The 19,681-nt window shown below is 58.6% G+C and overlaps 9 protein-coding genes across 9 annotated transcripts; 3 read left to right on the top strand and 6 right to left on the bottom strand.

The window, feature by feature from the left end:
- Positions 1-9: 9 nt before the first annotated feature.
- Positions 10-991, top strand: THITE_2121216 (uncharacterized protein). The gene is made up of 3 exons (XM_003656457.1): positions 10-198; positions 261-497; positions 565-991. The coding sequence occupies exons 1-3, from the start codon at positions 115-117 to the stop codon at positions 952-954; spliced, it is 711 nt and encodes a 236-aa protein (XP_003656505.1). The 5' UTR covers positions 10-114; the 3' UTR covers positions 955-991.
- Positions 992-1,027: 36 nt separating this feature from the next.
- On the bottom strand, positions 1,028-2,488 carry THITE_2057447 (uncharacterized protein; the record flags this gene model as incomplete). Its single annotated transcript, XM_003656456.1, has 1 exon — positions 1,028-2,488. The coding sequence occupies one exon, from the start codon at positions 2,486-2,488 to the stop codon at positions 1,028-1,030; it is 1,461 nt and encodes a 486-aa protein (XP_003656504.1).
- Positions 2,489-2,908: 420 nt separating this feature from the next.
- Positions 2,909-6,981, top strand: THITE_2121214 (uncharacterized protein). The gene is made up of 2 exons (XM_003656455.1): positions 2,909-6,079; positions 6,134-6,981. The coding sequence occupies exons 1-2, from the start codon at positions 3,141-3,143 to the stop codon at positions 6,771-6,773; spliced, it is 3,579 nt and encodes a 1,192-aa protein (XP_003656503.1). The 5' UTR covers positions 2,909-3,140; the 3' UTR covers positions 6,774-6,981.
- Positions 6,982-7,091: 110 nt separating this feature from the next.
- Positions 7,092-9,448, bottom strand: THITE_2121211 (uncharacterized protein). The gene is made up of 3 exons (XM_003656454.1): positions 9,298-9,448; positions 7,891-9,241; positions 7,092-7,787 (listed from the first exon to the last, which is right to left on the bottom strand). Exons 1-3 carry the CDS (start codon positions 9,328-9,330, stop codon positions 7,282-7,284), a joined length of 1,890 nt encoding a protein of 629 aa, XP_003656502.1. The 5' UTR covers positions 9,331-9,448; the 3' UTR covers positions 7,092-7,281.
- Positions 9,449-9,804: 356 nt separating this feature from the next.
- On the bottom strand, positions 9,805-10,829 carry THITE_108939 (uncharacterized protein). Its single transcript, XM_003656453.1, has 2 exons — positions 10,626-10,829; positions 9,805-10,536 (listed from the first exon to the last, which is right to left on the bottom strand). The coding sequence occupies exons 1-2, from the start codon at positions 10,767-10,769 to the stop codon at positions 10,333-10,335; spliced, it is 348 nt and encodes a 115-aa protein (XP_003656501.1). The 5' UTR covers positions 10,770-10,829; the 3' UTR covers positions 9,805-10,332.
- Positions 10,830-11,359: 530 nt separating this feature from the next.
- THITE_2121210 (uncharacterized protein) lies at positions 11,360-12,925 on the top strand. Its single transcript, XM_003656452.1, has one exon. The coding sequence runs from the start codon at positions 11,633-11,635 to the stop codon at positions 12,734-12,736; it is 1,104 nt and encodes a 367-aa protein (XP_003656500.1). The 5' UTR covers positions 11,360-11,632; the 3' UTR covers positions 12,737-12,925.
- On the bottom strand, positions 12,925-14,401 carry THITE_2121208 (uncharacterized protein). The gene is made up of 2 exons (XM_003656451.1): positions 14,237-14,401; positions 12,925-14,181 (listed from the first exon to the last, which is right to left on the bottom strand). Exons 1-2 carry the CDS (start codon positions 14,291-14,293, stop codon positions 13,114-13,116), a joined length of 1,125 nt encoding a protein of 374 aa, XP_003656499.1. The 5' UTR covers positions 14,294-14,401; the 3' UTR covers positions 12,925-13,113.
- Positions 14,402-16,011: 1,610 nt separating this feature from the next.
- THITE_2121201 (uncharacterized protein) lies at positions 16,012-17,698 on the bottom strand. Its single transcript, XM_003656450.1, has 7 exons — positions 17,510-17,698; positions 17,015-17,409; positions 16,886-16,918; positions 16,774-16,819; positions 16,499-16,713; positions 16,417-16,432; positions 16,012-16,283 (listed from the first exon to the last, which is right to left on the bottom strand). The coding sequence occupies exons 2-7, from the start codon at positions 17,188-17,190 to the stop codon at positions 16,182-16,184; spliced, it is 588 nt and encodes a 195-aa protein (XP_003656498.1). The 5' UTR covers positions 17,191-17,409; positions 17,510-17,698; the 3' UTR covers positions 16,012-16,181.
- Positions 17,699-18,503: 805 nt separating this feature from the next.
- THITE_2121199 (uncharacterized protein) lies at positions 18,504-19,681 on the bottom strand. Its single transcript, XM_003656449.1, has 2 exons — positions 19,384-19,681; positions 18,504-19,325 (listed from the first exon to the last, which is right to left on the bottom strand). Exons 1-2 carry the CDS (start codon positions 19,512-19,514, stop codon positions 18,635-18,637), a joined length of 822 nt encoding a protein of 273 aa, XP_003656497.1. The 5' UTR covers positions 19,515-19,681; the 3' UTR covers positions 18,504-18,634.

Here is a 19,681-nt window from a genome sequence, read left to right as displayed (position 1 = left end):
TGTTATCACCTAACTGATAACGACGGAAGCTGGCTGCTCACTCGGCGCACGAGAGATGCCGTCATCCTTCCTCCTGCCATGAGCTTGCGCACCCGCAGCTCCAGACGATCAAAAATGATACCGCGGCAGCCATATGCGCCAACTCCACACAGCTATGTTCCCAATTCGACGCTGTCAGCCACCATCAACTTAGATGAGGTGGGCTCCTAACGCCCCGCACCCAGCTCGCGAGTCGCTGACGCCCCTCCTTCGCCGTCTAGGAAGTCAAGCTCGCTGAGACGCGCGCCGAACGCGACCTTCAGGACTCGCTGGCCGAAATATTCAGTATCATCGTTACGATCGACGAGCTCGAGAAGGCCTTCCTCAAGGATGCGATTCCCGAGGCCGATTACACCGAGATCTGCGAGCGGGCGCTGAAGCAGTACAAGTCATTGATTGCTGATGAGACGGTGGCAAAGGCGTTTGTGGGACTGGAGGAATTCAAGGCCGAGTGGGATGTGCGTCTTACCTGCCGTGCCCAACCCGCACGCCCAAGTCGCTGACATTGTGTGATGCTACATACAGCTCGAGGTCCCTCGCGCGACGGAGAGGATACGGGTGGGCATGCCCTCGACTGCCGTGACGGCAAGCGCTGGCCCCGCTGCTGCGCCGGCTGCGACGGGTAGCACCAGCGGTGCGTTGATTCTGGAGGCGACACAGGATTTCATCACATTCTTGGACGCGCTGCGGCTGGGACTGCTGGCCAAAGACCAGCTGCACCCGCTGCTTACCGATGTGATCCAGTCCGTCAACAAGGTGACGGACCGAGACTTCGAAAACAGGGGCAAGATCGTGCAGTGGCTGATCACCCTGAATCAGATGAAAGCGACGGAGGAGCTGAGCGAAGAACAGGCTCGGGAGTTAGAGCTAGACATCAACTCGGCGTATCAAGGGTTCAAAAATACCCTCACGTAATATGCATGGTTTGTTCCATAGACAGCCACGCCGGGCTGAGCATTCCCCTCGTCTTACCTCTAGTTACTGATCCTTAGACCAAAAACGTCCAAAAACTCGGGTACACTAGCTCCTCCTCAAATATCCTCCGCACCTGCTCCAGCACGAACCTCTCTACCTTGCCTACGTTCTTCAGGCTCTGCTTCCCGCTCTCTCTCTGCCCGATCTCGCTCTCGACTCGAATCTCTTGCAGCAGGCCGCCGAGCTTGGTGCTCCCTGGTTCTCCAGCCGGACCCCGCTGCGACCCTTGTCCATGGCCATCCGCTCCATCCGCCTCGGTGTTTTCATCACCCACCGCAGCAACAGCATCCTCCGGACTCAGGAAGCAGAAATGTACCCTCTTCCTGATCTTAGCCAGCACCCCAACCCCATCAAAGGTCAGCCCTGTGATGCTCAACCTCACCGGGATCCCTACAAAGCTCGGCATGGGGTAATCCAGCAGAATGTCGGCCGTCAGCAGCAGCTTGACGTCGCCTGCGTAGCGAATCCGGAAGACGGCTTGCATGTCCTCGAGCCGTCGTTCCCGAAGACGTGGTTGGTTCTCCTGCTGGTCCTGAGCCTGAGGGGATGAGTCGGCGACGCTGCTGCCAGTGGGGCTGCTGTGGCTGTCGCTGTCTTCCGCGACGGCGGAGCCCATCAGCGTCGCTGCCGCATCGCGAGTCGGAGGGCGAGACGCGCCGGCTGAAGTTGGGGCAAGCGTTGAGACGCTGTGCTTTTCCCTGAGGGAGGGGAGGCCATGGACAGCAGACGAGGCCGGCGGGGCAAGGTGGCCTGTGGGACTATAATCTGCAATGGAGATGGAGCTCTGCGATGGGTTGCGGCTGTGGCTTGGCTGGGGATAGTTCTGGCGTGCCTGACCATCAGTGGTGCCTAAGTAGTTGGCCGCGTAGTGGTGCAAATTCGGCACCGAGGAGCTGTGCCCGTGGCCCTCAAGCCAGTTGGCGGTATTCAGGTGGTGGGCGCTGGCCACGGCAGCAAGCGGTGTCTGCGTGCCCGAGAGCCCACTGGCTAGGTGCGAGTGGAAATAGTGCAAGTTGGACGTTCCCCCGGGAATGCCGGGTGTAGAGACGCGCATAAACGGGCTGCCAGTGTCTCCGTTCCGGGAGTTTCCACCTCCGGGGCCGCCCAAGGAGAGGTGCGGCGGAAGATGGCTGACGTGCCGAGCGCCGCTGACCAGGACATCGGATTCCGCCTGACGGCGGCGGCGCTCATCCAGGACCCGACTATCGGCGAGGTTATCCTCGCCCTCCGAGTCCGACGCTAAGTCGGAGTCGACATGATCTTCGTAGAAGTCCGGGAGCGGGTCGGTGATGTCTTTGAGCTCGATCTCGGGAGGGATTGTGCCGAACTGAAAATCGTGAACGGTGACGGACTTGATAAAGCGCGGCAGCGGCACCGACTGGAACTTGGTGTGGATGAAGTCACGGATCTTGCATGCCAGTTCCTGCCCATCGGGGCCGCCCGTGACCGTTTCCCAGTTCAAGTCGATTGACATAAGCCAAGAATTATCAAGCCATCCAGCATCGAAAGTGGCGGACAGCTTCTCAAAAATTGCAGCGCAAGGGTTGGCTCGCAGCTCGAGCAACAAGAACGTTGCCCATCGTGTGTCTAAGGGGGCTGCGAGCTCCTCTGTTACTGCCAGGTGCAGACTCGCCGTGAGCTGCAGCAGGTGGGGCAGATGGGGACAGGCAGACAGCAGGCCAAGGTCACCTACACTAAATTTACGGATGCGCATTGGAATGGTGTGTGCCGTAGTTCGGTTAGGTTAGGCAATTGGAGCCTGCTTCGAATGGAACCCTAACCCTGGGGCGCGTCGTCCCCATATGCTGGGTTGCTGGGTTCCTTCGTTTCCCAGGCAACAACGTGTGCGTAAATCAACAAGTCTGCGCCTGCCCTCCCCACAATTCAACAAGCCCTTTCCGCAAACAAACTTTCATGTCATGTGTGAGGTGCACATGCGAAACTCAAGGACCCCACATCTCGTCCCTTCATGAGCTCCCGAGTTTACTTTTTTTGCTGCTTTCTGTCCATTGCTTGACTCCCTGCCATGAAAGACCTCTGATAGTTCTTTCCCCGTTTCCCGATTTTTCAGTACCCCTATCTCAGTATTACCCAGCACGTCCATACAACTCGGGTCCCCGTTCACCATGGATGCACACTCACCGCCAAAGAGAATGACCCGGGCGCGAGCTGCAGCAGCGACGTCCGAGTCAGCTGCAAAATCCACCCGCGCTGTCACCACGACCGCCAAAGCCAGGACCACCCGCAGCAGCAGCACAAACGACGTTGCAAGAACAGCAATCAAGAGAAAGAGCCCTGCTGACGAAGACGAGGAAGACCGCGAGCTGGCTCCGGCCAAGAAGATGCCGACGGGTGACGCGAAACCTACTCGCGGCCGCGGCCGACCGAAAAAGGTGGCTTTCGAGCAGGCCCCAGCCGAGCCAGCACCAGAACCAGCACCTGCGACTACAGTTCGGACCCGCGGCAGGCCCAAGAAAACAGTGGACCCCGTTGCAGATGAACCCGTCAGCTCGAAAAGGACGACTCGCAACAAGAAGTCAGAGCGAGCGGCTGGGGAAGAGATGGGCCCTGCCGCCGAACCCATCAAAAACTCGACCCGCGGCCGGCCGGCCATCTCAACAAGCGCGACAAAAACTGAGACGCAGTCCCTGTCCAAGCCAGCCATCAAGAAGACGGTCAAATTTGAGGAGCCCGAGAAGGAGAATATGGTGCCTGCGACCAAGACTGCCCCAACCACAGGTACCGCCGCCGGGCTGCGCGGAAAGCCGGTTCGCAAGGCTGCCAGCGCTACGGCCGCTCGGTCGTCTCGCAGCACCAGAGCAGCGGCTAGCACTGCCGAGCCAACCGAGAAAGAAGAAAAGCCAGCACCTCTGAGCCCTAAAAAGGTCAACCAGCTGGTCTTGAACTTGCGTGTCGAGTCCGACGACGAGCTCGGCATGGACGAGAAAGTCCCTGTGAAGCGTCTCAAAAAACTTCCCATCAAGCCCGCCTTGGGAGCCACAAAGCCACCGTCACGGGCCAAAACCGCTGCTCCTTGTGTGGAGAACGATGAGAATGCGGCTTCAGTTGCCCGTCCCGAAACAGAAGCCGGTAATATGCTTGCCTCCCCCGCTAAGCGCCTGCCGCCCTCTCCCTGGAAGGGCAGCATCAAAAAATCCCCCGCGAGACGGGTTGAAGGCTTGCTCACCACCACTGCCCTTCAACTAGACAGCCAGGACACTGGAGCACCGACGAAGACGGGACTTTTGCTGTCCCCTGCGAAGAGACAGCCGCTCAATCTGAACCCGCCTGGAGCGGACGGAATTAACGGGACTGGTGCTTCTCCCGTCAAGCTGTCGCTTCTGTCATCCCCGGCGAAGCGACCAATTTCCCCTGCCAAGCCCCTCTCCAAGACGATCGGGGAGAAGGAGCGCATGAATCAGAGCCCGGCCGCAGAACCTACTCTGCTCGCTACCCCGCTCGCTCCGGGGGTGTCGGGAATCTTTGAAGAAAGGCGCTCGGAGGAAAACGCACTCGATCGCCAGCCTATTGGCGACATTGTGCCGGAGTCGCCCAAGGGCCTTGGTTTCCCGGGTCGACTGTCAGCTGTGTTGCCGAGGCATGCAGACCCTACATTGACACCTCCGATGCTGGCACTACCGGAGGAAGCAGCCCAGCATGAAGTTCAAGACGGCGCAGTTGAGCAAGTCGCGGAGCAAAGCGCGAACGTCATGAGTTCGGGAGAACCCATGGCGCTGGATCGAGAACAAACTGAGGGCCCGGCTGCTCAGTCTGCCAGCACAACTCCACCTTCATCCCCTCCGAAGGCTCCCAACCCGATGTTCGAGTTGCGTGAGCAGGTTCTCAATCCCTACGACAACGGGCTCGACTTGGAATCGGATGATGAGTCACCTGCTGGGCAAAACAGGTTCACGTCGGCCTTCACAGCCTTGCCCACCACACCCTGTGCGGCCCATACGATATCCCCCAACGACGTAACACGGTCTGCTGGCGGAAGCGCGGCCATCAGATTTCAGTCGGATTCCAAATTCGGGTTCACACCTCTTGCTCAGCAGCTTTCGAGGTGGACAGCCGCTCCCAGTCCCATAAAGGCGGAAATACCGTCTGCGCCTGTGAGCGGTCGCGAGACCGAAGCCAGTTCGACGCTTATGGAGCCGGCACAGAGCACCTTCTTCGAGGATGAAATGCACGCCCGCCCGGAAGCCACAGAGCTTGACGAGGAAGCGAGCACAGATCTAGAGGACGACGGGGAACCCATCCTGGAGGATGTGTCGTTTACAGAGGAGGATGCTGCCCTCGCCGCGGAGGCGAACGATATGTCGCTGTTGGAGAGAGAGCAAAACAACGGCGACGCTCTAGACCCCGACGACTCACGCTCACATACCAGCGAACAGTACGGCGACGAGAACGAATTTCCCGTTGAGCCCCCTGTTAGCGTTAGCAATGTTGCAAACGCATTGTCAGTCCCGCCTGTCACTCCGCAGCGCATCGTCCATCGGGAGTTCTACACTGTCACCAAAGTCCCGCTCAAAGCCGCCGACAACTCGACACCTCAACCTCAAGTCGAAAAGCGCAGCTACAGTGCTTCGCGGCTTCCCCCCGTGAGACCTACCGAGCGATTAACCAGGGATGCTGCCATTATTGCGTGCTCGCCCAGCAAGAGAGGAGATGGCAATCCCTTTGAGGAACCATCGAAACAAGAGGCCGAATCTCTGCTCCCAGTGACACCAGAGAAGTCGGACGTTTGGTCAACGATCGGCACCCCCGCGCGGACGCCCCGCCGAGATGTCAACCCAGCGCTTCTCCGCGGCGCTGTAGTGTTCGTTGATGTCCATACCAGCGAGGGTGCTGATGCCAGCGGTCTCTTTGTCGAGCTGTTGACCCAGATGGGCGCACGTTGCGTCAAGTCCTGGTCATGGAACCCAAACAACTCGTCGGAGCAAGGAGGGGACCCAAGGGTTGGGATCACCCATGTGGTGTACAAAGATGGAGGAAAGCGCACCTTAGAGAAGGTCCGGGCGAGCAGAGGGTTGGTGCAGTGTGTGGGTGTGAGCTGGGTTTTGGAGTAGGTTGCTCCCACTCGTTTTCGATCACTCGAGAAATTCTAACATCATGCCAGCTGCGAGCGCGAGAATGAGTGGCTCGACGAGGGCCCCTACAGCGTTGATACTACCGTTATGCCTCGCGGCGGTGCCCGCCGGCGCAAGAGCATGGAGCCGCGCGCCATCGCCAACCTCGACGGCATACTCGTTCCGTCCTCCGCGGGCAATAGCTCTCGGGGCAGCCGCACCGCTCCCAGCACACCGGCCAACAATCGCCGTGCGAGCGCCCTCTGGATCCGCAGCCCCGAGGTATGCTTAGACGACAACGAGAATAACGATATCGCTGAGGATAATGACGAGCATGGCGGTGCCAAATGGGCCGCCCCGCTGACTCCGGTCCCCAAGACCCCCGCGCCGGAAACTATCGCCCGCATCGCGGCCAACCTCAGCCCCGGCTCAACGTCACCCTCCAGCGTGGGCAGCGTCGACAGTGAGGACCCGCTCGCGCGTAATGACGATAGCCGCCGCCATCAGGAGATGCTCACGCGCACTTGCCCACCCAAGCGCACCGCCTTTGTCGAGTTGGGAGAGGGCATCCTGAGCAGGGAGAAGGACGAGCGGGTCCTCATGCGGCTGATGGCTGCTCGCCGGAAGAGCTTGCAGTTTGCGCCGAAAGTGGGAAGCCCGCTGGCTAAGAGTTGGAAAGCATCGAATTAAACGCACCTCTTGTTGTCTGGTTTTCGCCATTGAGTGGCCAGCGAGGCGAGGCTGTCCTGCCTGTTGCCGATTACCGAGGCAGGCATTTGAATAGAAGAGTCCGTACCAGAAGGGAGGGGGGTTTGTCATTCGTTTTCGGGCCGGGCAACTCACTGCATGCGGTTAGGGTTTGGATGGGCTGGTGGTGATTGGCGTTTTTGGCGTGTTCCCGCTGTCAGCTTTGACAGCTTTTGTAGCTGAATCAAGACATACTCAACGTTATCATGGCTCGGAATGCGCTTGGGTTGCTGAGATCCACACCTCCATTGAACATCAGCAGATTAATGATGAGTCCCTAGCCCAGCGATATCGGTAGGGAACAAGCGCATATTGTCCCCGAGATGGGGCACGTTGCTGACACCGAGGAAAGAGAGACATGAAAACCCGCAGACGCCTCGCTATGCGCTACCAATCTAGAAGAGAACTGACCGAAACCCATGCAACCTGTCCCTGGCACATGAGGCAGCGCTCACACGCCCGCGAACGTCCTGCCCACAAATTCCTGGCCACAAACCGCGGCCTTCTCCCTCTCACTGAGTGCCCGACTCCACAGCCTGAGCTCCTCAAGCGAGATATTCGACTCTCTCAACCAGCGTAGATCAAGCCCGGCCTTGCCGCCCCCGTCGCCGCCGCTTTCACCGTTCCCGTCCCTGTCCCCCCCGCCAATAACGTTCCCCAGCCCTCCGTGCGCGCTCTTCCCCTTCGACAGCATGCCGAACCGCAGCAGGACCTCTGACATGGTGACGACGATGCTGACGACGATGAGGGCGATGATGATCCAGGTGATGTTGCTCATCTTGGCGTCGGCGACGCTATCCGCCAGGATGTCGGCCAGGTCGAGGAACACGCGGCAGCGCTCGTTGAGGACCTTGATGCGCGGGTCGATCTCGAGGTACTCGCGGATGGCGACGTAGAGGGGGTGCAAGGTGGGCTCCGAGTCCCAGAAGAAGTTGGGGACGTCGAGGACGTTGGAGGCTGTGGAAGGAAAGATGTGCCTGGTTAGTGGACGGAGGATGGGAAGCCAGGAGTGGAAAAAAAAGGGGCGGGGAGGGGACAATGGCGACGGGTTGGGACGTACAAACGTTGATGTCAACGCGGCTTTTGAAGAGGCGGCCCAGGATTTTGAGGATATCGGCTCGCTTCATGTTAAGATCGCCCGTGAGAGCCAAGCGTTTCGGTACGTGCTGGACGTCGAGCATCGTCTCGGACATGCGCTCTTCGAAGAAGCAGAGCTTGGTGCTCTGCGCGATGGCGTGGCTGATGGTCAGCTTTACCATGTGGTCGGACCGGCGAAGCAGCGTGATCATGTCGTTGAAAACGCGCGGGCGCTTGATATCATCGCTATATTCGAAGTGAAACTCCTCCGTCTCAAAGTCCGTCTCGTCGAGCGCCCCCGTGACTAATGGGACCCCCGTCTCATTCTCCGCAAAGGTCAGGTCGGCGAGGAGGTCCTTCTCTTGATGCTCCGTGAAATTCCAAAACACAACAACGCCGTACGAGAAGACGAACATCTCGCCGAAGTGCTTCGCGTCAGGGACCAGGCGGTTGATCGGGCTAACAGTCAAGTGCTCTGTTTCATAGCTCCCGTCTGTTTGTGGGAGTGCAGAGGGATCTCTGCCGACCGGTTGGAGAAGCGGCGCCGTGATGGGCCTTGTAGCCAACCCTTGGGTGAAGTACGAATACTCGTCTCCGAAGCCCTCGTGCTCGTCTCTCCGCTCGCTACGCTCAATCTCGAGATCTAACACAGTCTTGCCCGTGCCCGGCGTCTTCAAAACGGGCCGGCTCCTCAGACGGTACCCGTCAATGCCCGGAAGCAGTGGCAGATGGTATACCGTGTAGAGACAATCGTCGTAGAGCTTCGTCTTGGCGTCGTGCTTCGTCCTCAGAAACTCGGCCGTCGCCTGCATCTTGTACGCTTGGGCGGTGCAATAAGCGGTCAGGCGAGCCACCTTCTCTCCCCGCTGCACCTTTGGCAGGCGCTCTGCATAGCTCTTCCCACGGATGCCGCCTCTCTTCCTCAGCACATCTAGTTCTTCGTCCTTGAGCGGTCGGGTCTCGTCATCGTCTCGCATCAAGGACGCACGCTGCGCTAATTCGTCGTCGCTCTCTCCTTCTTCATCCCTATCACCGGGCGCCTCAGGGAGTAGCACGAGTTTTTGGCTGACCTTTGTCGTCCGAGAGGGTACAATCTGCTGGCCGGTTCGTGTGGAAGCGAGAGTCGGCAGACCACCGCCCTGGCTGGTGCGGCGCTTAGCCGTCGCGCGAGTTGGGCGACTGCCAAGCGGCACCCTAGGTTGGCCTGAGGGTATGTCGGACGAGTTTTGCAGCACATTGTCGACAGATATAAGGCGGGTGCTCGGTCGTACAGGGGTGGCCAGCCCTCTCTGCGGCGCCCCTCGAGCCGGGGCGGGCTCGCGCGAATCAGTCATCTGGAGACCTGGTGTCAACCGGGAACTCAACCAGGAGGAGGTCGTGTGCAACTTACCAAGACTGAAGGGCTTCTTTTTGTGGAAGACATCTTGGACCGCTGCGATTGTGATGAGCACTAAACCTCAAACATTGGTGTTGTTGACTGCGCCCGTCTTGGAGTCGCGACACTTCTCATAAATCGAGTCAAGTCTACTGCCCAGTCATGGTGCCAATTGGGTACCCTCAACGTTCCCGAAAGCCCACCAGTAGAGTTTCGCTTGTCGAAGTTGCGTTATTGGGATATCGGCTGGCCGGCCTTTGTGGGTGAATCGAGCAATGAAGAGGTATGCAAGATGATGCCGCATTCTCCCTAACCGACCTGCAGTGGAGATGTTTGGAAGGCCAACCGACGTCATCCTACAGCGCCCCACAGCACCGCTGCAAATGCACCCCCTGCAAGAACATAGCGGGCTGCATAAAATCAGTAGTTTGCACTGCTGTGTGCTGCGTTCCTATGTGAGAATCACACACACCCGGCTGTCGAGCTTAATGCATCTTTGTACTGGCCGCTAGAGGCCCTGCACGGCGCAATAACTCTGAATCGCTGTTTGGATTGTTTTCATCGACATGCTGAGAGAGGCCGGAGCAATCATGTCCCTGTCCATCGAGCCTGTCACCCAGAACAAGAGAGCGCTCAAGAAGATAGGTAGCTATGTGATACACAGTAGTGTCATGTAAAAAAAAGGAGATGTGAAGTGATCGGATCGGGACGGGATATAGCCTCGGAGAGCCTCCGGATGCCTCCTCTGAGCTGTGGCGCACGAATGAGTAAACGCCCCAACAACAGGCATCCCGTGATAACGTTTCCCTGGCGCCTCTTAGTGTCAATACAGCACTGGAAAGCGCCCAAGCATACTCGGTTAGGGCTCTCCGCGGGCTTGTCAAAAACAGGATCAAGTCTGGAAACGATGCACCTGGACGTCTTGAACACCTTGCTGCCGCCCAATGTCATGCGTGCTAGTCAGCGCAGTGGATGGCATGCTGCCGGGCCCAGCCAACGACGCCATATCCCGAACGCACATAGAGTAACCGCCTCTCCACGGCATCCATCTCAGCCATATCTCATCGGTTGGTTCGGCTTGGGTGTTCCCTGCGGACCCCACCCTTGCGGCGGTCCAGGCGGCTGCATCGGCATTCCATGGCCTCCTTGGCCGCGGAGCGCCTGAACGTCGGGCCGGTGCGCGAGAGGTTGCTCGAAGTGGCAGATGCGACACGCAACATCTTCGTAACCTCTTATCGAGAACGGGATTACGGGCTGCGATGCGGTGCACACGTCAGTCGGTGCTGCGACTCCAGTAGTGGAAGGCAGCCTCTTCGAGGAGTCCCTGTGCACCACGGACTTACAACGAAGCAAAAGGTGAACCATGGATGTGATCTAATAACAGACGCCGAGTAGTTGCCGCAGTTATGGCATTGGCAGACGAGCCCCTCGTAGCCTTCCACCTCCCTGCGGAAGGTGTGCTCACCACAGGTGAACACCAGGCACATGGCGACGACGAGGGTGATGCGCGCAGTTTCGAATTATGAAATATCGTCGGTCAGAGAAAGAATATGTTTCAAACGTCGACGGGCAGAAGTATTCAAACCAAGCTAGAGGTTGTTGCTTGCGAGGCTAGCGATATACCGAGTACAGAGGAGGAGGAAAGGGCGAAGTTGCTGTCACGAGGCCTGCCGCTGACGACGCATGCTTGGAGCTTGAGCTCTCTGCCAAGCACCACACCCGGAACAGGACTCTGCGTTTCAACCAACCGTGCTCAACTTGTGACGTTACCCTCCATCGGATAGCCTACCGGGGCCTGCGGAATAGGTACTGTAGCCTACCTACCTTATCAATCGGTGCTTCATTGAGAAGTAAAAGAACTCCGCATCGAGTGATACTCCGTATCGGAAACTGGATTACCTTGCGTATGTGTACCTAACCGCTGCCAACGCAGTTGAGACCTCTTGGGAAAAGAAACCTGGAAGGTCTTGCAGTGTCGGGAGCCAAGCTCGGGGTTCTTTCTGATTGGGTACCTACAGCGTTACATTGGAATTCTGCCCCACCATGCGATCGAATACCGATGCCACTGTATTCCGTAATCCGTACAAACCGTTACACCAGGTATCGAAATTCTTCAAACATGCTCCCTAGTGTATCATCAGCCGGCAAAGCGACTGACACCACCCCCGGAAGACCAGCGACTTGGAGCTCCTTGCTCATTCCCAATGACTCGACAACGTCTAGTCATATCACATAGGCCTACGTGTTTTAGCGATCCGTAGTTTTGGCCCCGGAGAGTTCGGCCTTCTGGACCTGCGCATGCTTCTGTCGCGGGCCGGAAGCCCCGTAGGCTCAGCTGCACCACACCACCATGCTGTACGATCTAAACATTGCCTGGTCGCCAGGCACGCCCGCTGCCGAGCTTGAGCGCACCCTCAGGTTCGCCAAAACACTCGGATATGACGTCGTCGCCCTGAACCACATAATCTCGGGCCCAATCCCGACCCTGCCGAACCCGATCACCAACCCGATCCCGCAACTGACCCCTCCGCACCCGTCCTACCCAGGCGGCTCAACAACAACAAGAACAACAACAGCTCCTCCCAAGACCCAATCAGGCACAACGACGAACCTCTCCACCACCGCCGCCTCGGCGCTGCCCGCAACGTCCCGGTCCCGATCCGCCCCCGCGCTGCCCACCACGCTCCGGCGCGCCACGCTCGTCATCACCGACCCGGCCACGACCAACTACCGCCTGCCCGACTTCGCGCGCGCCTACGACCTGCTGGCCCTGCGCCCGACCAGCGACAAGTCCTTCTCCTGGGCCTGCCTGGCCACGGCGGACCCGCCCGCGCTCGTCTCGCTCGACCTGGCCGCGCACCTGGGCTGGCACATCCACCACCGCACCGCCATGGCGGCCGTGCAGCGCGGCGTGCGCTTCGAGATCTGCTACGCCCAGGCGCTGGGCGGCGGCGGCGGCGGGGTGGATGCGGCGCGGCAGAGGGCCAACTTCATCGGCAATGTGCAGGCGCTGGTCCGGGCGACCAAGGGCCGGGGGATCGTGCTCAGCAGCGAGGCGCGCGGGGCGCTGGGCTTGCGGGGCCCCGCGGATGTGGTGAATCTGATGGCCGTGTGGGGGCTGGGGCCGGAGAAGGGGTTCGCTGCGCTGGGTGAGGGGCCGAGGGCGGTCGTGGTGAATGAGGGGATTAGGAGGCGCGGGTTTAGGGGGGTCGTGGATATCGTTCGGCCAGCCGAGGGCGGGGACGTCGAGGCGAGGAAGGGAGCCGGTCAGGGCGATGAGGAGGGTGGAAACAAGGGGAAGAAGCAGAAGAAACAGCAACAACAGCTAGAGCAAGGATGCAAAAGGAAAAACGGGGACGGCGGCGATGGCGGCGGCCAGCAAGGGGAGATGAGCAAGCGGCAGGCGAAAAAGATGAGAAAGGAAGCCGCACAAAGGAGGCCTGAAGGGGCCTAGTTCACGACCGTTCCCTTCCGCTGTAGATATACCAGCCAGTCGGCTGCCCCTACGATACCCCCTTGCAGATATAACCTGCGGGCAAGCAAATTAGAGGCGTTCCCAAAGGCGGAGGCTTGCTCTCATTCATCTCGGTTCCGCCTGGATAGGACGGCACCTTAAAAATGCTATGTATACATGAACCAAAAAACCACCGGCCATCTAGCCGGAACGACCGCTAAGTACAACCGGTACAAACGAACATCTCTCTCTCTCAAGAACAAGCACTAAGATGCTGTCTAAGCATGGAGACGAAAATGGGTATAGTCTTCATGGAAATTTGTAAACCTTCCTTCATCTTCTCTTTCCCTCTTAGCCGGGTTTCCTTGCCCCGGCATTCACGCACTCGCGGAGGCGGTCGGCGAAGCCAACTTCCCCAGGTTGAGCTGGCTGGAGAGCGTCAGACCAGAAACATTAATCGTGGGACCGGCCCCGGCGCCGTTGGCAACCGCCGGTGTCGTCGCAGACGGCGGAACAGCGGCGGCAGCCGAAGATATCTGGATCATGCCAGCGCTGCCGCCAAAAGCGCCAGCAGGAGCGGCAACTGGCGATGCGGCCGAAGGATTGACAGTAGCGACGGGAGGGAGGCTCAGCGTGCTGAGTGAGCTCGCCAGGCCGGGGAGCGGAGCGAGCGTGGAGGCCGAGGTGCCAGTCGAGCCCTCCGAAACGGGGGCTCCCACGATAGGGAGCGTCGTGGGGCTTGCGGAACCGGTGGTCGTCTGGAGGGACGGCAGAGCTGCCAGCGACATTACAGACTGGCTGGTCGTCTGGAGGGACGGCAGAGCTGCCAGCGATGTTGCAGACTGGCTGAGCCCCGGCTGGGTTGCTCCGCCTTGACTCGGCAGTGGCGCGAGGGATGAGACGGCGCTCGTGACGGTAGAAGAACCGGCGTACGGGTTCGCTGCGAGGGACGTCGCTGCGCTGGCGCTGCTAGAAGAGCTGGTTGGTTGCGAGACGGCTGGTTGAGAGACGGCCGGTTGGGAAACGGCTGGCTGCAATGCAACAGTTTTCGTTCCGACGAGGCTGGTCTTCCGAGCGTCGGTTGGGACCGGAATTGTCGTGACGCCGACGCCGCCGTGCGCTGCGACCGCGGGAGCTGTTGTTGCACCTGCCCCTCCTGCAGGCGCAGCCGACGTCAAGCCGGTGCTTTGACTGCTTACAACGGCACCCTGGGCTTGGCCTGGCGGGCAGACTGTGACGGTTGACGCCGGGGCCGTGACGGTCACGGTGATGGCGCCGGTGGCATTCGTACCAGCGCCCACCGCCCCCGCGGCGCCAACCGTGATGGTCTGCCGTAGTGTTTGAGTGACCGTTTGAGCGCCGCCTAGACGGCTCAACATGCTCAAAATTTCTGAGGCAAGATTTGGGCGGGGGCTGCCCCCTTCGCGCCTCTCGTACGCAGCAGCCTAAGATACCGTAAGCTGCCTGCTCCACGATGTTGCCGTCTGGCATTCGGCTTACCTGCGCGAGCGACAAGGCGCCCAGGAAGACGACTAGGGACGGCACGTATATCCTCATTTTGGCTTTTGTCCTGCGATTCTATGATACTGATACTACCGTTGGAGCCCTTTGAAAACCGGAAACGATTGAGCGGCGCAGGCCAGCAGTTGACAACAAGCCGTGGGCCTAACCCAGAACCGCTCTCACAAGCAAGGACTGACCGTGACCGTTCAGGTGGCGTTCGCGGACCAGCAGTGCCGGACGAGCACTCGAGTGCAGGAGAGAATGAATGACGTTACGTCTCTTCGATCGAGGCCGGAACCCGTTGGCAACGGCGAGGAGACGAGAAGGCAAAACAACAGCCCTGCTGTACCGGAAGGAAAGGAAACTCGGGGTATCGATGTGTCGATGGCCGCCAAGCACGGGAATGAAGAAAACGCCTTGAAAATGAATGTAGTCGAAGTGGAACGGTGGCAAGAAACGAAGGAACGGACCGGACCACATCACATTGGGAGAGGGCACACGAATGAGGGAAAGGGGGAAGCAGAGGTAGTATAGAAACATGAAGAGTCTTGGCGAAAGTGTTTCGAACCGGCCCCATGCTCGTCCTCATTCTCAACGCTGCCGGTATGTGGGCTCTGCAATGGGTTCCATGGCAATCTAGGTAACCCCCGCTGTGTCGAACGACGACATTGTCGGGAGGCTGTCTCATGCCGGGGTGAACGGGCGTGTTCTGGGCTGATGTGGAGTTGCTATCCCACAAAAAGACCCCTGTCGGCAACTTGAGCCGTTGACATGGTGCGGCTGCCGAGGGAAGTGTCCCACGCCGCGAAGGGGCATGAGACGGACCCCAGACGACTTGTGTTTCGGGTCGGCCCAAGCGAGACGGGCCACCACGAGAGCCGCGCGGGGGGGAGACCAGCTCAGATCAAATCTGGAATCGACGCTTGGCAGATGAAGGACCGACTGAAGTCGCAAACCATGCCAGATAACGTCGCAATATTGCAAGCATCGCACTTCCCATATTGTCCGTCACCTCGGTGCATTTCCTCGCCATGGTCCAGGGCCAGAAAAACGGCAAGCTCTGCTACTAAACATTCGCCACAAACGGGTAAGGGAACGACGAGATATTGAAAGTCGAGCAGGGATGCAACTGACAAGTTGCGTCCAGACCCTTGGATCAGATGTTTGGCGTTGTTTGACGGGTGGTGATGAACGACTCGCGTTCTGTGCTTGGCAAACTCAAATGTCCGGGATGGCTGGGTAACTTGGCTGGTGGATGCTCCCGACCCACTCAGGGGCGCTGTTATGATTAGGTTGTAAGGTACCTAGTGTAGTTAACGTTAACATTGGTTAGTGCCTTGCGATGCGTGCCAGGCCCGGGCCGCCGCATGTGGCCACGATGGACTGAAAGCCCTGGTCTGCCGGCCTGAACCCCGTGTTCGTCATGTAACCTGAGCTGGACTATCCGTAGTGAAGATGAAGGTGGTGTGTGTCATGGACACATTAACCAACGCTCTCTCCTTTCCTACCGTCGGATGAGCGTGAAGTAGTGACAATTTGCTGGCCCGCTCCAATCCGATATGGTTACACAGTTCGGAGGACATTGAACGGCGCTACTGTGTAAGAGAGGGGATGCTGGATTCAGTGCTATAGTGCACTACCTGCCTGCACTAGTGAACACGAGACGCTGCAACCAGCGCCACACACACACACACACACACACAAACCAGGGGGCTCCAACTTCCAGAATTTCAGTTGCCCTCTCTCCTTCAGTTGCCCCCTCTCCTGCGCTGAAATTCTGGAAGCGAAGCCTCCCTGGTCGACCCATATCAAAAGAAGCACTCCAACTTTTCCGGATCCCCATCAGTCAACAACACTCCATCATCCCGAGCAAGCGCGTGTAGTCCCAATCAAATACACTGGCCGCGACAAGCCAGCCCACTTGAACACTGCCTTCCGCCTTCTAGATCAAGCTAGTAGGCTGGTCAAGGACCTCTTGGCTGTCGCTGTACTCGGTAGGGCCGGGTGATTCCGTGTACGACTCGCAGCCCTCGGGAATCGGGACCTGGGCGAACAGTCAGATATTTTATTCGTCACGGCGTTTCTGCAGCCGGCCCCCAGCATTATCCGCTGTCTCGACAGCCACCGCACTTTCGAGACAGCCTGAACGGGAGCAAGCAGAGCAAGTTGTGCCTTACCATGGCCGATTTGGTCCTCCAGGATGGCACGCACGATCAGCTTCCTCAGCCGTACAGAACACCGGTCTGAGCAGGAACATACCAAATGTGAATCGCCGTTTTCCAGTCCAAACCTTCGATGCAACCCGCTTTCACGGAGACTAGCAAAGAGTGAGCCATGCCGAGCTGGTGTTGCAAAGTATAGAGATATGGCACTATCACACCGCTGTTGGGGCAGGATACGACGCAGGACCGAGGCGGTCTTGAACACTGAAGGAGAGAAGGGGTTTCAGTGGGGCACGCACCGACATTCTTTGTCTATAAAACAGGACATCTGGTCAGCAGGCGTCTAGCCACTCGGGGTTTGGCAATGCTTACTGGCGTGGTATGGATCAATCGAGTGCCACATTGCTTGCAGAAGTAGCTGTTGGTTGGGTTGAGTCAGAGCACACACGGCATCGCAACTCAGCTTTGGCTTCCCACTACCTACCAGTACAGCGTCTCGCCGGTGGAAGTCGGTCTCCTACAACAGCCCGAGCATCAGTCTCGCCGCGTCCCGGCAGTGACCGTTGATGTAGCGATGGGGCGGAGAGGGAAGGAGGGGGCAAGGTCTACTCACTTGTAACAGCTCAGCAGCTCGGCATCTGGCAGCGGAAACCTGGGGAAGATGGCCGAGGTGCCAAACGCCGAGCTCGTCTGCCGTTGGCAATCCTGGCAGTGGCAAATGTACAGTGCCAGGGGTTTCGGCGTGGGCGTCTTGAAGCTGACGCTTCCGCACTGGCAGGTTGCGTTCATTGTTGCTCAGCTTCGTGATTTCCAATGGTTGCTCAACAGCAAAAAACGCGCGTGCTCAAGCTTTGGGGCAGGCTCGAAGACGAGAGTCTCTTCTCCGAAGTCGTGGGGGTTGTCTGGCGCGCTGCCAAAGGGGTGCAACTTTTGGGTATTGGGTCGCCCCGACTCCCACCGGCAGCAGAACTGCACTTCTGGCTCTCCACCCTGTGCCGAGGCCGAAGGCTGAGCTCCAGGTCAGGTCAGGAAAAGCTTATTGGAAGCAAAGAGGAGGGAGCATTGATGGCCCAATTGAGTCAATTGGCCCAGAACGACGCCGTCATACGCAGCTAATGCAGTTGTATGTCCCCGCTGAATGCAGACAGCAGACAGTAAGGGAAGGAAGGTTGAGGCACCTCAGGCCAAACGGCCCTTTCAAGGACGGGCAGGCGGTCTGAAGATCTATATACCTGATTCCCCAGTTCTGTGACTCGTGCTGGTGGCTGCAGCTGTCCAGTGACATGACTCACATCAGCCTCTGGTGTCCTTTCAAGGAGAAACGCGTGGTCACATGACTACCCGTCCATCCATTTCTCGAAACTTCTTACCTACCAGAGTATTGAGCCAGCTGGCTTGGCTGCGGCTGCGAGCACGTCCGCAGGATGTTTTGCCTTCTCTCTATTTGCGTCCAGAGTACTTCTGAACATGTCTTCCATACGTGGCATGCCCCCCCCCCCCCCCCCCATCTTTCCCAGAGAGTGGTGGGGCATGCTCCTCGGCTCCGAGATTCCACCGTCGGTTGACCTCAAAGGGAAGTCGGCGTCGTAAAGAACTACCAACTCCTCTGCGCCACCTTCTACCGACAGAGCAAACATCAAAGGAGAGGGCCGAACATTCCAAGTGCTAGAAGACTTGAACTAACTGCCTCGGATGTCTTGCGTCTTGCCCCCTGCGAACTGGTCTAGTCATACTCTATGTACGGTGGCATTACCGTACGTTTGGAGCCTTCGATGTGTGCTGCAGAATATGCCCAAGTCTCACTGACTGGCTGAATTGCGCAGTTTCTGCACGGGTGACGGAACATCGCCAGAAGCCCACCCACGTCAACCTCGGCTGCAGATATGCTCTGCCGCCGTCGCATGTCGAATAATTGCGCCCTACTGGCGAAAAACCGAACGTATCGTGCTTCGGACCTTTGGCCGCGCGCAGGAGTTCTGTCGTGGTAGGTCCAACGCTGCGCAGGACCGGGTCGTGGCTGCTGTTGCCGAATCCGCCGCCTTTGCCAGTCTTGTCAGCACGACTTCAGTTGTGGCTGGGGGGTCGGGTGACGACGGACAATTTGGGTAGTAACGCAGTGAAGCGCACGGTTTCCCCGTGGGTGGGAGAAGGCGGCGGAATGATAGGGACAGAGGCTGGATGATAGAACCACCTTGCCAGCCCAGATGACGATTACGGAGCCGGTCCTCTCTCCTCAGCGCTGCGAAACGAAGGGGATATTCCGTGGAATGTCCAAGTCACCTCTGGCGGCCAGCCAGAACAGGTGTTCGGGCTCTAAGGTCGGTTTTCCGCCCGCCGCCCCTGGACCTCCCGCTCCGGAACCTGCATCTCTGGCATGCTCCGCCGCACCGGCAGCCTCGTCTTCCTCCTCCTCCTCTTCTTCCTCGTCTTCTTCCTCATCACTCTCCTCCAAGTTTTGCCTGAGCCCCGTCCGCACGTTTTCAATGCCCATCGCCTGCTCTTCAATCGTGTACTTCTTCTTCACTTGCACCGTCACGTAGTGTTGCAGTGTCTCTTGGAAGGCATCGTGCATGTCGGCCCACTGGTCGGTGAATGGATCCGACGACACATCCTCATCCTGGTCCATGCCATAAATATCCTCGTCGTAGTCATGTTCGCGGCGCGTAGGCACCCCGGTAGCAAGCTTGGTTGCATCGACCCCTGCGGCCGCCGCGGTCTCTCGTGCTTCTTCGACCCAGCTCTCGACATCCGGCTCTAGCTTCTTCCGCACTAGCTGAAGGAGTACATGCTCTTGTGTGCGGCCGGGAAAGTTCGTCGACGGATGGACCGCGGTGCGCTGGAACAGGTCGGCATTTTCGGTTGCCAGCTCCTGGAGGGTCCGGATGTTCTGCTGTAGGATGGTGGCCGAGGCTTGCAGCGACTCGCTAGGTGGGACAGGTAAGCAAAGTGCGGCAATAACAGAAAGCACAGTTCAACACACACCGACTAGGAAGCGGATTAGAATTTATTATGCCTGCACGGAGACTGGCCAGGCTGCTCGTGAGCTGGGCGTAGCGGTTGCGCAACAGTTCCAGTTGCTTCAACTCCTCGGGTGCCATATTCAGGGACGCCATGGCCACGAGGCCGTCTGTAATCAACTACAATTGGGGGTAGTAAAATTAACGTTGCCAGAGGCAATGGCATGAGAAATCCAAGTAAACTCGGCAGGGTGCGAGTTGTCTGGATGGCGGATGAAAGAGCACGAAGTGGCATGCAGTTGAAAGCGGGCGTGGGCAAGCGG

The sequence above is a fragment of the Thermothielavioides terrestris genome, chromosome 5 (genome assembly GCF_000226115.1).
Source record: "Thermothielavioides terrestris NRRL 8126 chromosome 5, complete sequence".
NCBI classification, from domain to species: Eukaryota; Fungi; Ascomycota; class Sordariomycetes; order Sordariales; family Chaetomiaceae; genus Thermothielavioides; species Thermothielavioides terrestris.
The sequence above is the reverse complement of the archived record's forward strand: the minus strand, read 5'-3'. Positions and strand labels throughout refer to the sequence as shown.